The sequence below is a fragment of the Gigantopelta aegis genome, chromosome 8 (genome assembly GCF_016097555.1).
Source record: "Gigantopelta aegis isolate Gae_Host chromosome 8, Gae_host_genome, whole genome shotgun sequence".
Lineage (NCBI taxonomy): Eukaryota > Metazoa > Mollusca > Gastropoda > Neomphalida > Peltospiridae > Gigantopelta > Gigantopelta aegis.
Genome location: NC_054706.1, coordinates 35,885,932 through 35,909,016, shown reverse-complemented (window position 1 = coordinate 35,909,016; position 23,085 = coordinate 35,885,932). Strand labels below are relative to the sequence as shown.

General features: G+C 37.4%; 1 protein-coding gene across 1 annotated transcript; it reads right to left on the bottom strand.

Moving 5' to 3' along the window:
• Positions 1–19,226, bottom strand: LOC121378224 (protein mono-ADP-ribosyltransferase PARP12-like). The gene is made up of 5 exons (XM_041506301.1): positions 19,074–19,226; positions 17,180–17,409; positions 5,972–6,068; positions 4,665–4,789; positions 1–904 (listed from the first exon to the last, which is right to left on the bottom strand). The coding sequence occupies exons 1-5, from the start codon at positions 19,221–19,223 to the stop codon at positions 499–501; spliced, it is 1,008 nt and encodes a 335-aa protein (XP_041362235.1). The 5' UTR covers positions 19,224–19,226; the 3' UTR covers positions 1–498.
• Between the last annotated feature and the right edge of the window lie 3,859 nt (positions 19,227–23,085).

Here is a 23,085-nt window from a genome sequence, read left to right as displayed (position 1 = left end):
TTAAAACAAAATTAACGGAACCATATGTGTACAAATGTCTTTAAAATAATTACAACGTCCATCTAAAATATTTTAGATACTTACATGTGTTCCTTTTAGAACACCTAACTAATTTCCTAATTATCAATGGTGAAAGAAAAATAGAATTTTAAGAATGTATCTTTTTTAAATCGAAACTCCTGCTGTGGTTCATTTCTTCTAGTGTTAAATAAAAAAACTGCAATCACATATTGTTGGAATGAATGATTCACAGCTAATCTCTAATTTATTTAATCTTTATTCCCTGGTGTAGTGTAAAACTAAGAATTCTGGGGCCTGATTCACAAAGCTCTCTTAGGCTCTGCTAGACAACAAAGCATCCTCTTTGCAAGTTTTTAAGCATTGCACTGCGATATCGAAAAGTTACGAGAGTTTAGTGAATTAGGCCCCAGCTTCTAAACTTACGATCAGTTTACTCTACCAACAGGGTCATCTTGCACAGTGTATGAAGACACAGTCTTACTCATAGGTGATAAGATACTGCGGATACACCTGGTACACATCAAAGATTACAAAGATTTTAGGATTTTCTACGTTGTCAACACAGCTGTCAAACAAATCACCATGTGGTTCAGAATCAATTTTTGGTGGTGGGCGTACAAACGATTGGTTACCCTTTGAAAAGTCACCCACCAAAGTTAGAGCGATGAACATCTTTCCACAGTTGACAGTGTAAGAATCGGAGTAACCTGCTTCGGTGGAAAAATAACTTCCTTTTCCGTGTAAGGTGCCTACAGCTTTCCCGGAGAACCGAAAGTCAAAACCTTGGCGACAGATCGCCTCGATGTTGTCAACGTGTGTTCCGTGGAACAGCTGGCATTCATCAACATCCTTCCCCAGTTTTCTCTTCATCTGATCTCGTTTTCTGTAAGATAATAAATAAGTGTAACAGACCGCCGGTGGCAGGGGTGCATAGTAGGTGGTTACAAGTGCCTCTTAACAATGCCAGAAGTAACTACTGAACACTCCCCGAAGTGGTCAGACTAAGCCCACTGCTAAACACTGATGGGGAATGGCAGGTGTGTGGCACAGATAGCCACAAGAGACAAGCACCTGCCACAGTTGGATAGACAAGGACGTGGAGGTGGAGGTGGACAGCGAAAGAAGTTGAAAGATAGGAAGAGTTGCTAGATCGGGAAGAAATGAGATGGAATTCAAAGGAGAGAAAGGAATGAATGAATGAATGAATGAATGTTTAACGACACCCCAGCACGAAAAATACATCGGCTATTGGGTGTCAAACTATGGTAAATGTAAACACAATGTGATGATCAACATCAATATAAAAATTTAACAGTTAAATTAAAACACAGTGTAAAGAACTGTGCAAAAATACAAATATCACAGATATATCAAATTAAAATTTAGAGTAAAAGTCAGTATCGTGTAAAAATTGTATTACAAATTCTGGATGGAAACGAAATGATTCCATCACATTTGTTTGTCCAAAGATATCTTTTCGAGGTTCTTTGAGATGAGCACACTCCACCAAAATGTGGCGTACTGCCAGAGTACATTGACAGTGCTCACACTGAGGTGGAGGATCCTTCTTCAAAATAAATGAATGGGTTGAGTAAGTATGACCGATGCGAGCACGACACAAGACTATTTCATCCTTCCTGCACTGTCTATAGGTGGACTGCCACTCTCCCAAGATAGGCTTGATAGCATGAAGCTTGCTTGCAACCGCACCATCCCAATCATGTTGCCAAGTCGAAAAGATAAATTGATTGATACTATGTTTATAATCAGTATAAGGTACACCAACCCTGGCATGAGGCAAATCCAAAGCAGACTTGGCAGCTGAATCTGCCTTTTCATTACCCCTGATACCAACATGGCGGGGCATCCAACAAAATACAATATGTTTATTTCCAATAGATAAAAAGACACACTTTCGTATCACCATCACAGAAAGGAAAGGGGGCAGTAGGATTTTTAAAAAAAAAGAAAAAAGAAAAAGAAAAAAAGTTTAACAGTATAAAGAAAGAAGTGTTGTATTTAACGACGCACTCAACACATTTTATTTACGGTTATATGGCATCAGACATATGGTTCAGGACCACACAGATTTTGAGAGGAAACCCGCTGTCGCCACTTTTATTTGTGCCTCCCACAGGCAGGATAGCACAAACCATGGCCTTTGTTGAATCAGTTATGGATCACTGGTCGGTGCAAGTGGTTTACACCTACCCATTGAGCCTTGCGGAGCACTCACTCAGGGTTTGGAGTCAGTATCTGGATTAAAAATCCCATGCCTCGACTGGGATCCCAACTCAGTACCTACCAGCCTGTAAACCGATGGCCTGCCACGACGCCACCAAGGCCGGTTTTAACAGTATAAAGCATTTTTATTCATCCTTTACAAAATGTAAGCCAATATGAGTAATCAGTCCCATATTTCTTTTCTGTCATAAAAATGTGGCTTGTTCCCCCCTCACTAGAGATTGTGCCCCCCCCCCCCCCCCCACACACACACACACACACTACATATATCGTTCCTGATTACTATGCTGAACCAGAGCTGCAACTAATAGACCATATACCAATCATTTCATACTATCCATTTTGTACATAGTTTATGGTCACTTCGTACTATGGTCATTTAATACCAAACATACAATTTTGTTTTTAAGCCCGGTGATCATTCTGATATCTCCAAGAACCAGAGGCTAGACCCGGGGTGGGCGTGTCTGAACCTATGTTGGACATGGGCACACTAAAACAGTTCCATTCCATTCCAAGAACCTTCAGGTATAAAAACAATACCACATGTGACATCAACCTGTGTGGTGAATGACAATGGCTGAATTGAAAACAATACAATATGTGTACCAGACAACGTCCATGACCGGCCACTTATTTCAAGGCTTGAGTATAATGCACATATAAAATATTTTTACAAATTATTACTTCCTCATTAATAATATTAAATTGTTTTTACAACAACAACAAAATCACACACACTAAAAAACATTCAGCTGGTGACAAGTTGGAAGTATGCTAAAACAAGATATCCCATTTAGTAGTGACATTGGTCACAAGCACATGATGAATTAATGTTAAACAACACCCCAGCAAGTCAGAAACACATGTCCAGAAAATTAGGCAGGGGTGTTTAGAATGTGGGAAGGTAAGTTTCTATTGGGTTAGAGTCATGCTTCCCCATAAAATACTGTCAAAAAAAGATTTATTTTTTTTCAGCAGGTAGTGTGTTTTGACCCAATGTTTGATATTATTGGTGAAAAATATTGTCCCCTGTTAAAATTGTATTGTAGGTTAAATCTTTCCCTCCCATTCTCGACTGTAGTCAAGAAGTACAAAACTAACGTAAAAATCCATCATCGACTGTAGTCAAGACGCAACTTGTCTTGGTAAACACAGATGTCAACATTCACAGAAGTTATCTATTTTGATTCTGTGAATACTAGAATATAGTAGAATAACGATCGAACATATTCAGTGTATTTTTTTTAATGAAAGAAAATTATAAACGGTTTAAATTTGTGTAAACGTCATTGATGACATAATGTACATATGGGTTGGATTTTCTTGATATTTCTAAAATATTTCTTTTAAAATAAGTCAGACATTATTATTTAATGAAAATTTAAAGAGACAGACCCTAGTTTCAATCTGTGAAAACTGACACTACGTTTAGTTAATCTACAAACCTGGAACAGATTTGGATAAAGTTACAACTGAGTGAAACATGAGTCTGTGACTTTGAAATGGTGAAATATGCTCTAAAACTCAACTAAAACTTGACTCCGTAACTGTTACTTCTCAGACGCACGTGCGTTTTTAGAAATACATTTTGTAATATTAAAAACACCAGGATGACCAAAAACATTTCGAATGTACTGAAATGCATAATCTAAACAATAAAATATAAGTAAAGTATGATTTCAGTTATAAAAAACGGCTATTAATAGTAAACATTGTGCTTTAGTGTTTAAAAACAAGGGTATGTCCTTTTAAGGTTTTTAAAGGATATATTCACCGAAAATAATCGATGATAAAAACTTTTTTCAAAATTGCAGTTTGCATTACTCGTTGAGTGAAAGTGAAAATAAACTTGGTGAAAGTGTCATAAACAATTCAAAAAATATTTTACAAATATTAATTAAGTTCTTTTGTAAATTTTATTAGAGTAATTAGACTCACTAAGATGTCCCCCAAAATCTTACACACTTTTAAAATAGTTATTAGTGGTTTTCTTACAATTTTACATTGTAGATTTAAAATGAAACATTTCCTGTTGGAAACTTGGCTCAATGATAAAAGTTTGTTTTGTTCAACGACACTGCTAAAGCACATTGATTTATTGGATCTCAAACCTTTGGTAATTCTGACATACAGTTTAGAGAGGAAACCCACTACATTTTATATCTTTTATATGCACTATCCCACAGACAGGATAGCACATACCACAACCTTTGATATACTAGTGATGTTGAACTAGCTGGAATGACAAATAGCCCAATGGGCCACTGACAGGGATTGATGCTAGACCGAATGGCATCAGGCGAGAACCATGATGATGTTTTTCTGATTGTAAAGCTGGATGGATAAGAGTTAAATAAAAACATGCAGTATGATCAAAACAAACAGCATGGACTTACAGACAGAAACTGTTCCACAATTCTCCATTCTCGATTCTCTCCAGTGACTTGATTGATCTCCCCTGAGGCATGGTCGTGTGAAAAAGTTTGTCAATCAACTTGAATTCTTGGCTACTCTGCTCAATCTACAAATAAAAATAACAAATTTCAACATCACTGAGATTGATCAGGCAAAGCCTTTAATATCTTTTCATAGTTTAATACTTGCAATTTTTACATACATAGAACAATTACAGAACACAATGATAACATTGACAAAACAGATAGGAAATACTTTTTGCAGGTGCATATTTATTTCTGCCTAAAGAAGAAAACAACAGAAGAAGAAAAAAAATCAGAACTCACAATTAATTAAATTTACTTTCAGACAATTTTTAAATATGTAGAGTATTTCCTTTCAAATTATTCAAAAATGGTTAATTTAAAGGAAATTTCATTAATCAAAGACTAAATTTTGTAGCTGTTTTGTAGGAAAGTTAGCAATTGGCTAATTTGGCAATGGACAGGCTGAGCCCTGAAAAATGAGAAAAGATTGCTTCGACTGTGAACATTTAATATATTAAGCATATTGATATTTAATAACATATTATATAAGAACAAAATAAATCACAACATAGTGACTGCTAAATTCAGACTTTTGAAAACTGCCAGAATTACCGTTTTGTTCGTGTGTCAGTTGTGTAAGTCAAGCTTTTCATTCGTGTATTAAATTGAAGATATTATTTTAATGGTCATGACGGGTTATGCAAAAACACAATATTACCCGAATTTGCTTTTGCGTAACCTATAAATGGTTGACACCGGTTTTTAATTCTCATAGTCCTGTAACTTGGCACCCATTGTCATAATGTGGTGAGATGACGTTAAAACAATATATTTGCAAAGTGTTGAGCATATCTTATTCACTGCACTTAAAGGGACATTCCTGAGTTTGGTACAATTTTTAAGATGTCATTAACTAACAGAGACTTTTTAACGATTGTAATTACATATCAAATATATTTTTCTGCATAAAATATTAGTGGCTGTATATTAAACGTGTGTCTGATCATTCTAATATTTGTAGTAGGTTAAATTTCATTTTATTTCTTCAAATATATTTTTTCATACATACGAAATTATTTGAAGTCAAAATCTAGTTTGTGCTTCTTACAAATATTAAGATGACCAGAAACACATTAAATATACACACACTAATATTCTAAGCAAGAAAATATATTTAATATGTAAGTTTAATCGTAGAAATATTTTATTAGTCGGAAACATCTTACAATGCAGCAAACTCAGGAATGTCCCTTGAAACATACCACTGTTTTTTGGTAATGTCCATAGACATCTTTTTCTGACACATTCCATTCTTTTGGTACGAAAGATTTCGAAACGTCAGCAGAAGCCTGACTACTTCTGAAAGAAACATTTATCAGAATGAGTTGAATCTGATCAAATCAAGACATTTAATTCAGCAACTTGTGGCCGTCTCAAAAACAAAATAACGATTTTAGTAACAAGCTCTATTCTGTAACTCCATGTCATCCATGTCATAAACCCTTTTGATATTTTGTAAAATCATTGTAGGCTATAGCATGTATCGTAGTGATGTCATATATACATGTAGCCTACTGATGGTTTTATGATAGTAGTATTAAGATAGCTGAAAAAATCTTTAGCCTGGATAATAATTTATGTCTTCTCAATATCTTCTACATTTGGATACACCTATTTTTAAAATCTTCTACGTAAGAACAATACTAACAATCGATCTATATTTACGTCTTTTTTATATCTTCTACTGAGTGCGAGTGCGAATAATTTTTACATGCTCATATACCACTAGAGTTTCGAGCATGTCCGTCCCGGGGCCTGTCTCTGGATAGCCGAGGGCTTGTCCCAGGAGAGAAAAAAATTAAGCGGAAAATTTTGAAATTTACATCCAAAAATTAAATAGTGGGCCTTTAAAATTTTGATGCGCATATCTAATTAATATAATTAATAAAGAAAATTCTACTCATTAAATTTGGTTGCTAGATTAGATTGTTAGATTGGGGGGTCAAAAAGAAATTAGATAAGATCGGTGGCCTGACTCGGGATGGGGGGGGGGGGGGGGGGGGGGAGGGGAGGTGTAGAGTTGAAAATGGGCAGAATTTTGAAAATACAATTAGTAAAAAAGTTAATAGAATTTAAGAAAAAAAAGAAAAAAGTTACAAGCTGAAAATAAAAAGAATTGACTGCTCGGACGAATATTTATATAATTTGGAGCAAGGACAGTCCAAAAATAAATAAGAGAAAGAAGAGAGGATATCGGACTATTTAATAATATTAAAAAAAGAAAGTAATTTTGACATAAACTTTTGAACGAAGGTCTAAAAGTTTAAAGTCCGATCTATATGTCCATGTGAGTGGCCTCGTTAAGGCCGTTAGGGTGCACAGCTTGTAGGGACGAGATGGGTTGCATCCCGTCAAGAAAACCCCTAGATTGACAGTCAATAGACGTTGAAGGTGTAGTGCTGTGCTGAAATACAGATCTTGAGAAGCCGGATCCGTCTGAACGAGAGAGAGAATCAGACTAGGGTATAGTCCACTCGTCACGAGTTGGTATAGTGGTGCGGACGGGCCTGACTCCGGAGGATACGAGATGGTATCACAATAAAACAAAGTAAAGTCTAGAAAAGAGTAGTAGGGGCCGACCCAGCTTCCTATTTCTTCTTAGAGCGGGGCGGTCAATCTTCCAGTGCTGCTAGGACAGGCTCGGACATGTAGAGACTAAACGCGAACAACCGTGGCGTACTGCAGAATGGCCGTCATACGAGTCACGAAAAAAAACAAGTCAACATAGTCAGACGGAGAAATGACGTGGAGGCATGGAATCTCGCTAAAAAAGAATCCAAGCTGGTGGTGCAGACTGTCGAAACGAGAAGCATTCCAGCATTCAATCAGTTCCAATGGCCACATACATCCCAGTAGAAAACATAATTTCCCTGACAAAAACAACGAAGTGAAGGATCCCCAAGTTGGACGTCGTAGGAGCCACCGCGTCCGTCGTGACCAACGATAAATCAACCATAGCTAGTAGTGAAACTAACAAAGTAGCCAACGCCCACTCGGGGCATCTTAGCAAGACCAACAGAGATACCATAACACCATCTAAAGTCGCTACCGTGGTAACACACACCACGCCCGTCACTATCACTCCCTTCAGACCTGTAGTGAACAAAAATAACAAAAGAAAAGTCAGGCGCCCGGAAATTAAACAAACTGAAGGAGCTAGCGACTTCTTAAAAGGCAACGAAACTCCCACTAAAAAAGCTAGGGTTAGCAATAAAAAACCAACAGGAGCACCCAAGTAGTGAGAAGACCAGCACCCAAATCACCGGGACCCTTTTATAAGTAAATCCCAAGTAAAACTGGGAAACGAAGAAGCCAACCACAGCTTCAAAGTGAACCTACAGTTGACACACGACCGGCAGGGCTCTCCGCCCGACCGGCTGTCCGTCTGACTGTTGACAATAAGTGGTTAGTGAAACTCTACCCACTGCCAACAGAGGCTACTTCCTTAAGCACACTGCAAAAGAACAACCCGGAATTAGGCATCCAGGAGGCAACTACATGGTCTAACGGCTATGTACAGGTATATACCAAACCACAATCAGATAAACCCACTATCAAAGTTAATGGTAGGACACACCAGCTCATTCACTTTGAAAGAAAACCGAGCAAGTGACAACATTGTCAGCAATGGGGACATGGTGCGGCTAAATGCCTCAACCACAGAGAACTCCCCACCTGCAACAGGTGCGGGCAAAAGCATGAAAGAAGTTCCCGGAACTCTCCATGCACAAGGCCGTTGCAGTGTCCTAACTGCCTCAGCTGCCACATGGCACACGACACGTAGTGCCACCACTACCAGAAGGCGCTCCGCCAACTTAACAATCCAATATCGACTATCTCAACCAGCTATCACCAAAAACCTACACCGGTTAAGGCAACAGCAACAGTCACAGCAGGCTGTACTTATGCTGAGAAACTAAAAACTTTAGCCAACCAGCTAAAACTAGTTATCCAAAATCTAGTCGCCGGCATGGCACTAATTAAAAGTAACGTTAGTTCAACAAACTAAATCTAAAATAATAAAATTCAAAATCTAAACATGGGGCCTGGGCCATGGGAGACAAGTCTCCATACGCCCCTGCTAATAACTCAAACATAGGAAATAAGGGCCTTAGCGTTCTCCAATGGAACGCTAAAGGCCTCCATTCATTGGGACATGGTGCCGAACTCATCCAACTCATTAGCACTAGCAACATCAAGCCAGATATAATTTGCCTACAAGAAACTTGGCTAGGAAATGGCACCAGTAAAAAAAAAAAATCTTTAAAATCCCAGGATACACAACTTACTATAAACATAGAGAAAATAGCACTAGAGGTGGAATAGCCACACTAATCAAAACTACTATACCGCATATCGAAATAAAATATAATTCTATTAACACTAACTTAGACATCCTAGGACTTATATACTAAATGATAAAATGCCGATTGACGTCATCAATGTTTACAGCCCACCGGGAGCAGCCCATAAACAACTAACTTTAGGAGACTATAATAAACTTATAAACCCAAATGCTAATCTAATTCTAGTAGGCGATTTTAATAGTCATAACACACTGTGGGGAGGTCAGCAATCCGACGCACAGGGAGACATACTGGAAGAATTCATCAACACACACAACCTAGTATGTCTCAACGATGGCAGTATCACTTTCTTTCATGATCACTTGCTGGGCACATCGGCCATCGATCTTACTATAACCTCTAACAACATAGGTGCAAACGCCCAATGGGAGGTATTAGACGCTCTTAACAGTGACCACCTCCCAATTCTAACCAGCTATAAATGTAACACTAAATATGCAGAAGAAGAAAAATTCATACCTAAATTTAGATTCAGTAAAGCAAACTGGGCTGGCTTTACAAGCGAATGTAGCAAAATTAAAATAGAAAATAGCCTAAACATTGACGACGCCACTTCCAAACTTACTAATAAAATAATAGAAATAGCAGAAAGAAACATTCCTAAAACTAAACCTTTCAATAAAAATAGACCAGTTAGTTGGTGGACAGATGAGATTAAATCTAAATGTGGCTTCAGGAATAGGATGCATAAACTCTTTAAAAAGACAGGAAAACAGGAATATCACACTAAATACAAAATAGCAAAAAACGAGGTAGGAAAACTTATTATAGATGCTAAACAGGCCAGCTGGCATAAATTCTGCAGTGAAATTAACAATAGAACATCTATTAGAGAAATGTGGAAAAAAGTTAAGGCTATACAAGGGCAACGCACGATCTCCACAGTCCTTCAAAAACATAAAACAGCAACTACTAATAAGCAAAACGCTGACCTACTTAGTAAAACTTTTAGTAAAAATAGTAATAACGAAAACTTCCCAAAACTATTTTTTTTTAAACTTAAGAAAGATAACTCTTTACCAACAAATGATACCAAAACAGTCAAACACCCTAACACTGATAACTTGGAATTTAACAAACCAATAACATTGATAGAATTAAAAACAGCTCTTAAAGCTAAAAAGAGTACTGCCACCAGGCCTGATCAAATATGTTATACATTACTCAAGCACATGCCGGACGTAGCCCTAGAGGTAGTGTTATCGCTCTTTAACCGAATCTGGAGGGAGGGTCACATGCCCACTGCATGAAAACACGCAGAATGCTTTAGTCTCCCTAAAGCGGGAAAGGATCACTCCCTCCCAGGGAGTTACAGACCGATAACACTCACGTCCCACATGTGCAAAACTCTAGAAACCATCATCAATAAACGACTTAATAACTATCTATTAGAAAACAATTTAATAACTAACGTACAGAGTGGGTTTAGATCCAAACAATCAACAATAGATCAAATAGTTAGACTTCAACATAGTATTAATGACGCCTTTCATAAATCTCGTAAAGTACTAGCAATACTCATAGACACTGAAAAGGCCTTCGATATGGTGTGGCGCCAAGGTCTACTTAACAAACTACAAAATAATGGTATTAAAGGCAATATGTTTAATTTTATTAACAATTTTATCCATAACAGATCAATCTCAGTTAGAGTTAACGGTTACTACTCGGATAGAACCGAAATAATCAATGGTATACCACAAGGTTCGGTCCTCTCACCAACCTTATTTAACATTTTTATTAATGACATAACTAAAGCACTTAATGCTAAAGGTAAAAATAAAGTAACCACTCCTTTAAATACAGCACTGTTTGCCGATGACTGTGCCATCTGGCGCACAGGCAACACAACCTCTAATTTATTTCACCTAATGCAAGCAGATATGAGTAAACTAAATAAATAGGCCCCCAGCTGGACTGGGACATTAAGCTACCAGAAACTAAAACCGTCTATATGCTTTTCAATAAAGTCAATAAACCAGATAATTATCAATTAACATCAGATAACAAACTAATCCCAAGAGTTAAACAATTCAAATTTCTAAGTGTTACCTTTGACTCAAAACTAACCTTTAATGAACATATTAATGACATTTTGAGTCAAAAGCTCAAAAAGAACTAAACTTACTAAGAGCAATCTCAGGTACCAGCTGAGGAGAACAAACAGAGGCAATGCTTATGGTTTACAAAGCATGTATACTCTACTGGATAGACTATGGAGCCCAAGCCTACAGTTGTGCCTCCCCAAAACTACTACAGAAACTAGATATTATTCAGAATCAAGCTCTTGGAAACATAGCTAAAGTACCATCAAACACCAGTAGCCAAAACTTAGAAGTCGAGTTTAACATTATGCCACTAAAATACCACCGTAATCTTCAACACCTTAACTACCACCTAAAAATCCATTCACTAACTCCTATCATAACAAAACCAGGACTAGTATTTAAAACTAATCAACATCTTAACGATTCTTTCGCCACTAAAGCCAGTAAGTTAGAAACAGAAGTAGGAATTGATAATACACCAGTGGCACTATACCATATCAATCAACCAATCGAATGTCAAACTCCATACCTAATTAAAAAAGCTACAGATTCTACTCCGTTTCCACCATTTAAGAAAATCCTGTTCGAAGCCGCAGCAAATGAAAATTATCCTGAGCACATCCACATCTTCACGGATGGCTAAAAAAAAACCAGATAACGGTAAAGTTGGCTTCGCCGTAGTTGAAGAAAAACTATCCAAACATCCTAAACTAGTTAAATACTCCAGGCTGTCAGACAACCTATCAGTTTATACAGCAGAACTGACAGCCATTAAAGAAGCTCTCATTTGGATCAAAACAAAAAATACTCAAAAAGTGTCATCTTCTCAGACAGTCTTAGCTCTATCCAATCACTTCAAACTAATAAATCCACTAGACCGGATATTCTTGCAGCTATACACAGTATACTCCATGAACTAAACCAACTCAACCAAACAGTAGTATTTGAATGGGTCCCAGCTCACGTAGGTATAATTGGCAATGAAATAGCTGACTATGGAGCCAAAACTGCACTATCAATCACGAGCAAAATTACAACACTACCTTTAGGAATCACAGAACTCATGTCAAAAGAAAGAAAACACTACATTAATCAATGGCAGGCAAGCTGGGATCAAACACCCAATACGTGGCACTACAATATTAAACCAATAGTTGACTCCATTAGACCTAAACACTCGAATGAGTGAATGTTTAACGACACCCCAGAACGAAAAATACATTGGCTATTGGGTGTCAAACTATGGTAAAATGCAACAACAATGTGATGATCATCATCAATATAAAAATTCAACAGTTAAATAAAAACACAGTGTAAAGGACTGTGTAAAAATACAAATATCAAAGATATATATAATTAAAATTTTGAATAAACTTCAGTATCACGTAAAAATTGTAAAATAAGTTCTGGATGGAATCGAAAGCATTCCATCACTGTAGTCCAAATATATCTTTTCGATTTGCTTTCAGACGGGTACACTTCACCAAAATATGGCGTACTGTCAGAGTACACTGACAGTGCTCACACTGAGGTGGAGGATCCTTCTTCAAAATAAATGAATGGGTTAAATAGGTATGACCAATGCGGGCACGGCACAAGACTACCTCATCCTTCCTGCACTGTCTATTGGAGGACTGCCACTCTCCCAAGACCGGCTTGATAGCATGAAGCTTGTTCTGTATTGGCAATAGATAAAAAGACACACTTTCGTATCACCATCCCAATTAAGGGCTGGTCCAGCTTCATATTTCGTAAAGCTTGAAGACACGAAAGTGAGTGTAAAAATAATAAATTTGGATGCACTAGAATCCTTTAGTTCTTCCAAGGCTTTAATGACTGCCCAAACTTCAGCACTAAAAATCGATGCTGAGTCAGGCAGTCTCATGGAAAGTATTGTGTCTGATGGAAAAACTGCAGCACAAGCCACAGAATTTCCATCCCGTGATCCATCTGTATACACAGGAATGTAATCACGGTACTTGTCTTGAATTTCCATGAAAAACTGTTTATAAATAACAACATCTGTGCGATCTTTCTTCAGATGCGCCAGATCAAACACAATTTTAGGTGGTGTAATACACCAGGGTGGTAAAACAAAATATGAAGGAGTTTCCAAAGTGTCAGTTAAATCAATGTTGGAAAGCGACAATTCCGTGCAGCCCAAGAGCCTGAAGTGAAGCCCACGCACTAACCGAGATCCATAACAGTGATAAACACTCGAACACTTATGTGGATAAAATCATCACTAAACTAGGTAAATCAATGCAACTCAATAGCTGCTCTTTTACTACTAAAAATACCGACTGTGCGTGTGGCACTCGAGAGGATATGAAACACCATCTTCTGGACTGCACGCTACACCACAGTCATAGAAAACTAATGACAGAATCAATAACCGAAGCCAACCATAACAAAATAATCACCCCTAACTTTCTACTCAACCCAGACAAACGCCATAAGCACAAAACTTTCAAAGCAGTATATCAATTCGTCCAGTCCACCAAACCCAAACTCTAAGCGCCACGTGCAACCCGCCTCACCAGCGTTCAATCGACGCGGACCCCCCAACCCGATTGATCGAAGGTAGGATAGGAAACCGTAGCACAACTAGTGGGCTCCTGACGTACTTAATTTACTTAGTCTATACTTAGTTACCTATTAAAAGTCCATTAAAAGGGCTCAAATCATGCAAATTAGCAAACGTTCAAAACCACCTGCCTGTACATCCTTTGGATGGAGGAGCGACCTTAAGCACTCGACCAGACTATGCACTCCTACCCGAAGGATCAACGGTGGGAAGGTAGCGAACAACAACTAAGATACCCAATTGATTAATATGCTGTTTAACTCGTTTCACCTGTGACCCCCTAGGCGGAGGGGCGACCTTACGCACTCGACCCCGACTATGCACTCCAACCCGGGGGCAGAATGGTGAAATGATTATGCAGATCATATAATTTGCTAAATCAATTAGTATAACACCCCCCGCCTGTACGTCCCCCGGATGGATGAGCGACCCTAAGCACTGGACCGTGACCATGCACTCCACTCCGGGGGACCAACGGCGAGGGGTATCAAAAAAAATATTGTAGAATGACTAATCATGATATTAATTATACATAAAATGTTCTTTATTTTGTAAATATTAATTCATGCACTAGCACGTGATTGGCAATTGGTATATAACACTCCCAGGTTTTGTAGAGGCCCTTAAAAGGGCCGTTTCATCACTATCGCGGCCTGATAGTATTATGTATGCGGAAGAAATACTTCCGCACTCCACTGATGTTAAAATGTACCCCATCAGCCAAAAAAATCATCTGGATATTGTGTCGATAGCGGCACCAGATTGCGTCCTATTCACTTCATCAACCCACGGTTCACTGCATTTCAAAGCGTGTTGAACTGCGCTATGGTCATCTGGGGGATTTCTTAAAAATCTCTACCAGACAAATCTCTACCAGACATACCCGTTCAACGCCTCCCGACAGCAACCGTTGACACAGCGCCAGCAAGCGTTCAACCAATTCCTTAGGGACAGTATCAGGCCCTATATCATTCCCGCCTAAATGAATTATTACCAAAGACGGCTTGTAGTTCATCATCGCCCGGATCATGTCTTCGGGTATACGATTTGCTCGCATCCCCCACCCACCCACCCCAAAAAAATCGACACTCAGCTGGGACGCACATGTCGCCACGGGTATGCTCTCCTAGTCGCTTAACGTAGCTACTTCCAAAGATGGCTACTCTCATCATTATGAACACAGACTAGCAGGTCAGGTCATAGGGCTTTACGTGCACATTCAGAGCAAGCTGTTGTAGCGCACGCCTGCCTTGGGCACAAGAGCCGGCCTCAGCTGACCCCTCCATCCAGGACAGGAAAGGTGGGGAATGGGGGAGGAGGGACCGCCTGCCAATCAACACCACCAGGCAATTAACAAGATAAGACACCATTAATTATCAACCCTTTTTATTGCAGCACCCTCATTGGTCCATTACAGCCAATCACGGACAAGAACCATCACCTGTACATTATTATAATCTGCACGAATTATGCCTTGCACTTGCACAATGTATCCCTCACCAATAAACAAGTCTGTTATAGCCAAATAAGGTGAGTCACATAGGTTCCCAGATGGAGAAACAGACAAGAAACCAGACATCCAACCCCACGAAAACCAGATAAAAACCAAGTAAGGTTCCTTAGTTAGATATCATTATTTTACTAGTAATAATTATAACCTTCAGGGGGCGGGAATCAAAATTAGACTCAGTACATGTATACAATTGCTGACATATTGTTGCCTTAGTGGGTGGCCTCGCCCGGGTGAACATGTATACAATTGTTGACAACCAGTCTGACTGACTGTCTTAGTCGACTCACTGCCTATAATGACGAATTTATTGGCAAACAAATTAAACATGCTAGAGCACTAAGCTTTTTAACCAATACTCACACTATAAGGGTAAAACCCTTTAAATTAGATAGCTAGGCTAGTATAACTCCCCCCCCCCCATCCTTGTATTTCATTATAATCCAAGGATGGGGGGGGGAGTGGGGGGGGGGGGGGTGGGGGCTCTTGAAAAACCGTTGGTACATTAGAATAAGGACTTAGGACAATAGGAACAACCTCAACATCAAAATAGGGTTCACACACAGATAGCATGCACACCGCATCAGTACACAGGGTACATTGACTAATGATAAAAATGCACCCGCCCCCATTTAATGGCCCAGCATGTACTCTAATAAGGAGCTGGACAAAAGAATACCAGCCTACCCTACCCAACCCCAAATACTTGCTGCTGGTAGTTTAATCGGTACTTGGTGACACTGAAGAGGAGGAAAACAACGGCCACAACAACAACAGCAACGTCTGGACAGGAGAAATTGTCTCCTGCGCAGGAGAGAAGGAGATTTGATCAAATACCGGGAGACTCCCGCGTAATCCGGGAGGGTTGACAGGTCTGGATCTATAATTTACCTCTTTTTTATATCTTCTACATGATAACAATACTAATATCTGATCTATAATTTAAATCTTTTTGATATCTTCTACATGATAACAATACTAATATCTGATCTATAATTTAACTCTTTTTGATATCTTCTACATGATAACATTATTAATATCTGATCTATAATTTACCTCTTTTTGATATCTTCTACATAACAATACTAAAATCTTATCTATAATTTACCTCTTTTTGATATCTTCTACCTGAGAACAATACCAATATCTGATCTATAATGTACCTCTTTTTGATATCTTCTACATGAAAACAACACTAATATCTGATCTATATTTGCCTCTTCTGATATCTTCTATATGATAACAATACTAATATCTGATCTATAATTTACCTCTTTTTGTTATCTTCTACATGATAACAATACTAAGTAATATCTGATCTATATTTACCTCTTTCTGATATCTTCTATATGATAACAATACTAATATCTTATCTATATTTACTTCTTTTTAATATCTTCTATATAACAATACTAATATCTGATCTATATTTACCTCTTTTTGATATCTTCTACATGATAACAATACTAATATCTGATCTATAATTTACCTCTTTTTGATATCTTCTATCTAAGAACAATACCAATATCTGATCTATATTTACCTCTTTCTGATATCTTCTACATGAGAACAATATCAATATCTGATCTACATTTACTTCTTTCTGATATCTTCTACATGATAACAATATTAATATTTGATCTACATTTACCTCTTTCTGATATCTTCTACATGATAACAATACTAATATCTGATCTACATTTACCTCTTTCTGATATCTTCTACATGAGAACAATACTAACATCTGATATATATTTACCTCTTTCTGATATCTTCTATATGATAACAATACTAATATCTGATCGATATTTACCTCTTTCTGATATCTTCTATATGATAACAATACTAATATCTGATCTATATTTACCTAACAATACTAATATCTGATCTATATTTACCTCTTTTTGATATCTTCTATCTTCTTTTTGGTATCTTTAGGATGGAAGAATGTAGGTCTGCGTCGAACGTCACGCATTGTTTTTGTTTTTTTATTCATTTGTTGCATGTCAGTAAAATACAGAATGTACTGATGTCGGCCATTTCCAAACTTGATGGATCCATCTGGGTTCTCTAGATACCTCTCCTCCACCATGTCGCTGTCGAGCTCTGACCTCCGACCCCGTCGGTCCTTCAATAAGGTCAAAGTCAGGTTATTTACAACATTATTAACTTACGGCATAGTCATTCATTTTAAACAGGGTAGGGCAGGGACAGATAGCAACAGACAAAGAAAAAACCCAGTCTCCATTAAAAAACTAATTTTTAACTTAAAATTAAGTTTAGCCAGTTCACCATGACTCGTAAATCAAATGCTGTGGTATGTAGAATTGTGTCTGTGGGGTAAAAGATCCCTCGCTACTAATGGAAAAATGTAGTGGATTTCCTCTGTTAAAATTTGTTTTGTTTAACGACACCACTAGAGCACACTGATTAATTAATCATTGGCTACTGGATGTCCAACATTTGGTAATTCTGACACATAGTCATCAGAGAAAACCTGTTACATTTTTCCTCTAGCAGCAAGAGATCCTTTATAAGCATTTTCCCACAGACAGGAAAGCACATACCAGTTGGAACGAGAAAAACCCAATCAACTGAATGGATCCACTGTGATGGTTCAATCCTTCGACGCAAGCATCTTAGGTGAGCACTCCAACTGACTTTCTAAATCCCACCCCCATTTCCTCTCTGAGATTATATTTCACAATTACCAAATGGTTAAAATCCAACAGCCAATGATTAATAAATCAATGTGCTCTAGTGGTGGTGTTAAACAAAGCAAACTTTAACCGTCTTTCTCTTTCTCTCAAACAAACAAAGAAATAAACATTACGACGAACAGAAACAAACTTTAACTGTCTTTCTCTTTCTCTCAAACAAACAAAGAAATACACATTACGACGAACAGAAATAAACTTTAACTGTCTTTCTCTTTCTCTCAAACAAACAAAGAAATAAACATTACGACGAACAGAAACACACTGATATAACACACAGATACTGACATTTTAACAAAGAAAATTCATTTAATACTTTAAAAATTCTTCTAGTTGTCCACAGTCGGAAAAAACATAACAATGGTACCAAACTGAGAACAGGGCCGGTATTTATAAAGATTCTTAAATGCTTAAGAATTCTTAAATATAAGAAAATTCTCAGAACTCCTAAGAATTACTCTTAAATATAAGAATTTAAAAATAATTCTTAGAATCCCTAAGAATTTCTCTAAAATGTAAGAATTGCTCTCAGATTGCTCTTAGAATTGAGAAAAAGTTAGGAGTCATATGAAGGACCCTTAAGTTGGGTTAAGAATTCTTATCTCGGACAAAATGGCTTCCATAATAGGGATTGGAGGGCGACGCAGACGAATGTTTTCTCTTGTCCACCAAACGAACAAGACTCAATGTTTCATCTTCAGTCCAGTTCGGTTTACGCTTCAGTTTGCTTGCTTCCGCTCTTGCAGCTCTACTCGTTGACGTTTGACGGTTCGTCTACTTGTTTTGACATGTGATATTAAATATAAACGGGAATATCCCCTAACAACGAAAGGAATTCCATCTGAGAATTTTCTTAGTGTTATACTTAGACTAAACTAAAAGTTTGTCTCAGATGAATTTTAAAAATAATTTTAAGAATGTTTTTTACACTCAGAGTATTTTTAACATGTTAAGAATTTTTTGAGAATTTTCTTTAAAAATTCTAAGAATCTTTATAAATACCGGCCCAGACATGTTTTTCATTCTTTTTTCTTCTGTTTTTTTTGCAGTTAGTTTTACAAGAAATCTCACTTACTGGGTCTCCATATTCTTTCCAAATTCCATTTTCATCCTGCCAGTACCAGTGCCAAATAGTCGTCCACTCCTGAATATTCAGAGGAGAGTTCTTCGACGAGCTTGTCGTCAGTCGCTGAACACTGCTGATGTTTCCTCCACTGACATTCATCGTATCAAAGTCAACCCTCACAACTTTTTTACTGAAAAAAACAAAACACATCTACTTGAACAGTAAAACATTACACCACAGACTGCTGTCATACAAGCAGTGCCCTATTAACCCATGGCAGGGCCCTTAGGCTTCGAGCTTCTTTGGGCCCCTCGACATTCCCCAACACACACACCCCCCCCCCCCCCCCCCCCCCCCCGAAAACACTAAAAGAAAAAAAAAGGTTGCATGGGCCCCTGCTTTTGGTGGGTTTTTAAAAAATAATTATATATATATATTATTTTCGATGAAGTCATACTCGATATAATAATAATGGGAAATTGTGGTTCCGTGATTTTACCAACATGGGTTACCAGGCAACCTGTCCATGGGTTACCAGGCAACCTGTCCATGGATTACCAGGCAACCTGTCCATGGATTACCAGGCAACCTGTCCATGGGATACCAGGCACCATGCTTATTTGGGTGCGACGATTTACCCAATACTACCCCAATACTTACCCAATACCACTACTAACTATTATATCATCACGCAAGAACCCCTAAACCTGGATATTATTTACACGTGTTTGTTTGCGGCGAATTGTATACACCGCAGACTTCAGTACGTTGACTTACCTCCCTTCGTTCACCCTTCTATAATACGAATAATATATACCCGGTACAGTATATAATAGGTTTCTCTTTGTAAAACTATGTATGTAAGAAATGAAACAACAAATCTACAAAGATGTCACATGTTTAATGATCATATTGATATTAACAACAACAATCATATTTATATTTGAATAATTCACATATTATTTATCGAATGTTTGCTTAAAACGCACTCCCACTTTGCATCTTGGGAACATAACAAGAGGGGTGTGAATTTTGAGCACAATCACAAGTAATTTCTATTTTTTCGTCAAAGTTTTAGATTTTTCAGATTTTGATCGTTTTCTTTGGCCTGGGTTTTTTCCACATGATAGTTTGGGCCTAGGACACACAAAATCGGCAGCTTGTGTAGCACGCACGAAGTGGTCGTTCAATTGATTTTTCTTTTTTGCCAAGAATTTTTTAAACAGTCTTTCCTTTTCGCCTGCTGTTTTTTCAGCCCAACAATCCGACGCTATTTCAAATGATTTGGTGCGTTCGGTCAATTTGAATTCTGATTGGTTGATATGCACCGGCCTCGGTGGCGTAGTGGTTAAGCCATCGGACTACAGGCTGGTAGGTATAGGTTCGCAGCCCGGTACCGGCTCCAACCCAGAGCGAGTTCTTAAGGGCTCAATGGGTAGGTGTAAGGCCACTACACCCTCTTCTCTCTCACTAACTACTAACCAACTAACAATTAACCTACTGTCCTGGACAGACAGCCCAGATAGATGAGGTGTGTGCCCAGGACAGCGTGCTTGAACCTTAATTGGATATAAGCACGAAAATAAGTTGAAGAGAGAGGGTTGATATGCATGCCACATTTTCATTTGTTAATAGTTAAAAGAAAGGTTTAATAACAGTTAAATATAGTCTCATAATCTTGTTTCAATCATCAAAGATATTCCTCTCTTGGGCTAACCACTTGCTGTTATGCCAGTCACATATATTTATTGAATTAAGAGTATCACAATATGATGAGCAGGCCAATTAAATCCTAAGTAAACTATATTATGAAACTTCTATTTCACACAAGCCCCTTCCAATTGTTTCAAACTGAATTTCGTAATTGGTCAAGTATTGCATACAATAAAGCGGTGATCTTATTTAAGTTAATATCGACAGTAATTAGCCTAGATCCTGCTTGCAAACAGGCCCACAAATACATCATGAAATACTAACTACAAAGAACCCAGAAGCAAACAATGTTTGCTCTTAATTGGTGAAACGACAAATTGAGGCCTTTCCACTTAGGGCCTAAGTAAATAATTTATTAAAAAATATCTTTAAAAAAATATTTTTAGACTTGCCCGCTAAAAAACTGCATCTAATAAACTGGTAATGTAAATATATATAATATCTAATGACTAAAGGTCTTGTGCCTGATTTGGCAGACGCTTCAAAAATGTATTTTTATTTTTCTCACACCTGTTGTAATTGTTTGGGGGTTTTTGTGGGTTTTTTAAAAATGTTTTCTGATCACAGTAATGTAATAAAAATTGTCCATATCATCAAGCTTAGAATTAGAATTTTTTTTTTTTTTTTTTACTTACCTCTTTTTTTATTTTATAACAATTATTCGTATTATAGAAGGGTGATAAGTTAACGTACTGGAGTCTGCGGTGTACACAATTCGCCGCAAACAACACGTGTAACTAATATCCAGGTTTAGGGTAAGTATTGGGTAGTATTGGGTATTAATCGTCGCACCGGCTTATTTCGATATAACAAATAACAAAACTACAGTATATCTATCTTAAGAAAAATTAACTAGCAACAAAGAACAGTAGTACATAGCATTACCATACCCCATTTTTAAATAACACTCTGCTTCTTCAACATGACTAAAGCTTTTCTCCAAAGTTATGTTTTTTTCTTCGTCAAAATCTGTCCAATCTAAATCAGTATTTCTCTTCCATTGCCACTGGTAAATTGTCGACTTGTGATGGTATCGACATTTTCCCCCAAAAAGACATTTTCCTCGCAGATAATGAATACAGATTTTAAACGGATGTTCATTTCCAGCCATTATGAAAGAAGGTGTATCCTTGTTCTTTAGATATCAATTGTCTACTTAGGCCGGTATTACCGATATTTTAATTTTTAGTAGTATTTTACAACACACCAAAAGCGAAAGTCGCGGAAAAAACCCCGCTATTCTGTAATGCAATTTCCGCCGTTATTAAATTAGCACCATATGTGTCTGTGATTAGTTTTCCTTCAGTATCTTTAGAGGTTCTCAACTTTGCAAATAAAAATCTTACTGTGAATTGTACCAATAATTGTTATTCTGATATATCACAGAAAGACAATTGTTTTATCTATGAACCATTTATTTTTGTATTGTTTAAATATGTAAATCCTTTACTATGTTAAAAGTTTGCATGCAGTGAGCGATGGAACTACATAACTGTGGCATCATTGTGGAAAACGTGTGAACTGAAAACTAAACCTGTAATGATGTTTTGGACCACTCAATATTGTTTGTCCACAGCAGTTACGGTAAAATCAATAAATCAATAAATAAATAAATAAATAATAATAATAATAATAATAATAATAATAATAATAATAATAAAACTCATAATGGTAAACATTTTGATAGAAAAATGTTGTTTCTTATACCGAAAACAATATTCTAAAACGTTTAAGATTAGTAAATATCTACATTTTCCGTAAGAACCATAGATTGATTAAATCTCTCCCCCACCCCCACCTTCCTTAAAACCTATTTAATTTTACTACCCAGTCAATCTAATTTATTTTCTTTACGCACGCATTTTCTTTACCCAATCAAAGACCCAACAGCTTTCTGTTGGTCAACAAATGACATTTATTGTTAATTGTTGTCAGGGGCGTAACAAGGATTTTGTAATAGTGGGGACCTGTAACATTAATTTAATTTGTTACACACCCGTTGGTGAGAACATCATTCGTTATTTTTGTTAGCACATACATTGTACTGGTTTACGCATGTACGTGTGTTAACAATTTCAAGATATACGACTGGCTGCTCCTTGGTAATGACCCGGGTCCTATTTCACAAAACATCGTAAGTTTACGTCTGCGACTATAATAGTAATAACAATTGTTATTTAGTCGTAGATTTACGTTTACGTGCAAAACTAGGCTTACGATGTTTTGTAAAATTGGGCCCAGGTCACCAATGTCATACATCCAATAAAAAAACCCAGCACGATCGAAATCGATTACACTGTGACGTATA

Coding starts and splice junctions, on each gene's coding strand:
- LOC121378224 (XM_041506301.1), bottom strand. CDS start 19,223: ATGAATGTCAGTGGAGGAAACATCAGCAGTGTTCAGCGACTGACGACA. Junction 4,790..5,971: donor GACATTACCAAAAAACAGTG/GTATGTTTCAAG, acceptor TTTTATTTGTAG/ATTGAGCAGAGTAGCCAAGA. Junction 905..4,664: donor TTGTGGAACAGTTTCTGTCT/GTAAGTCCATGC, acceptor ATTATCTTACAG/AAAACGAGATCAGATGAAGA.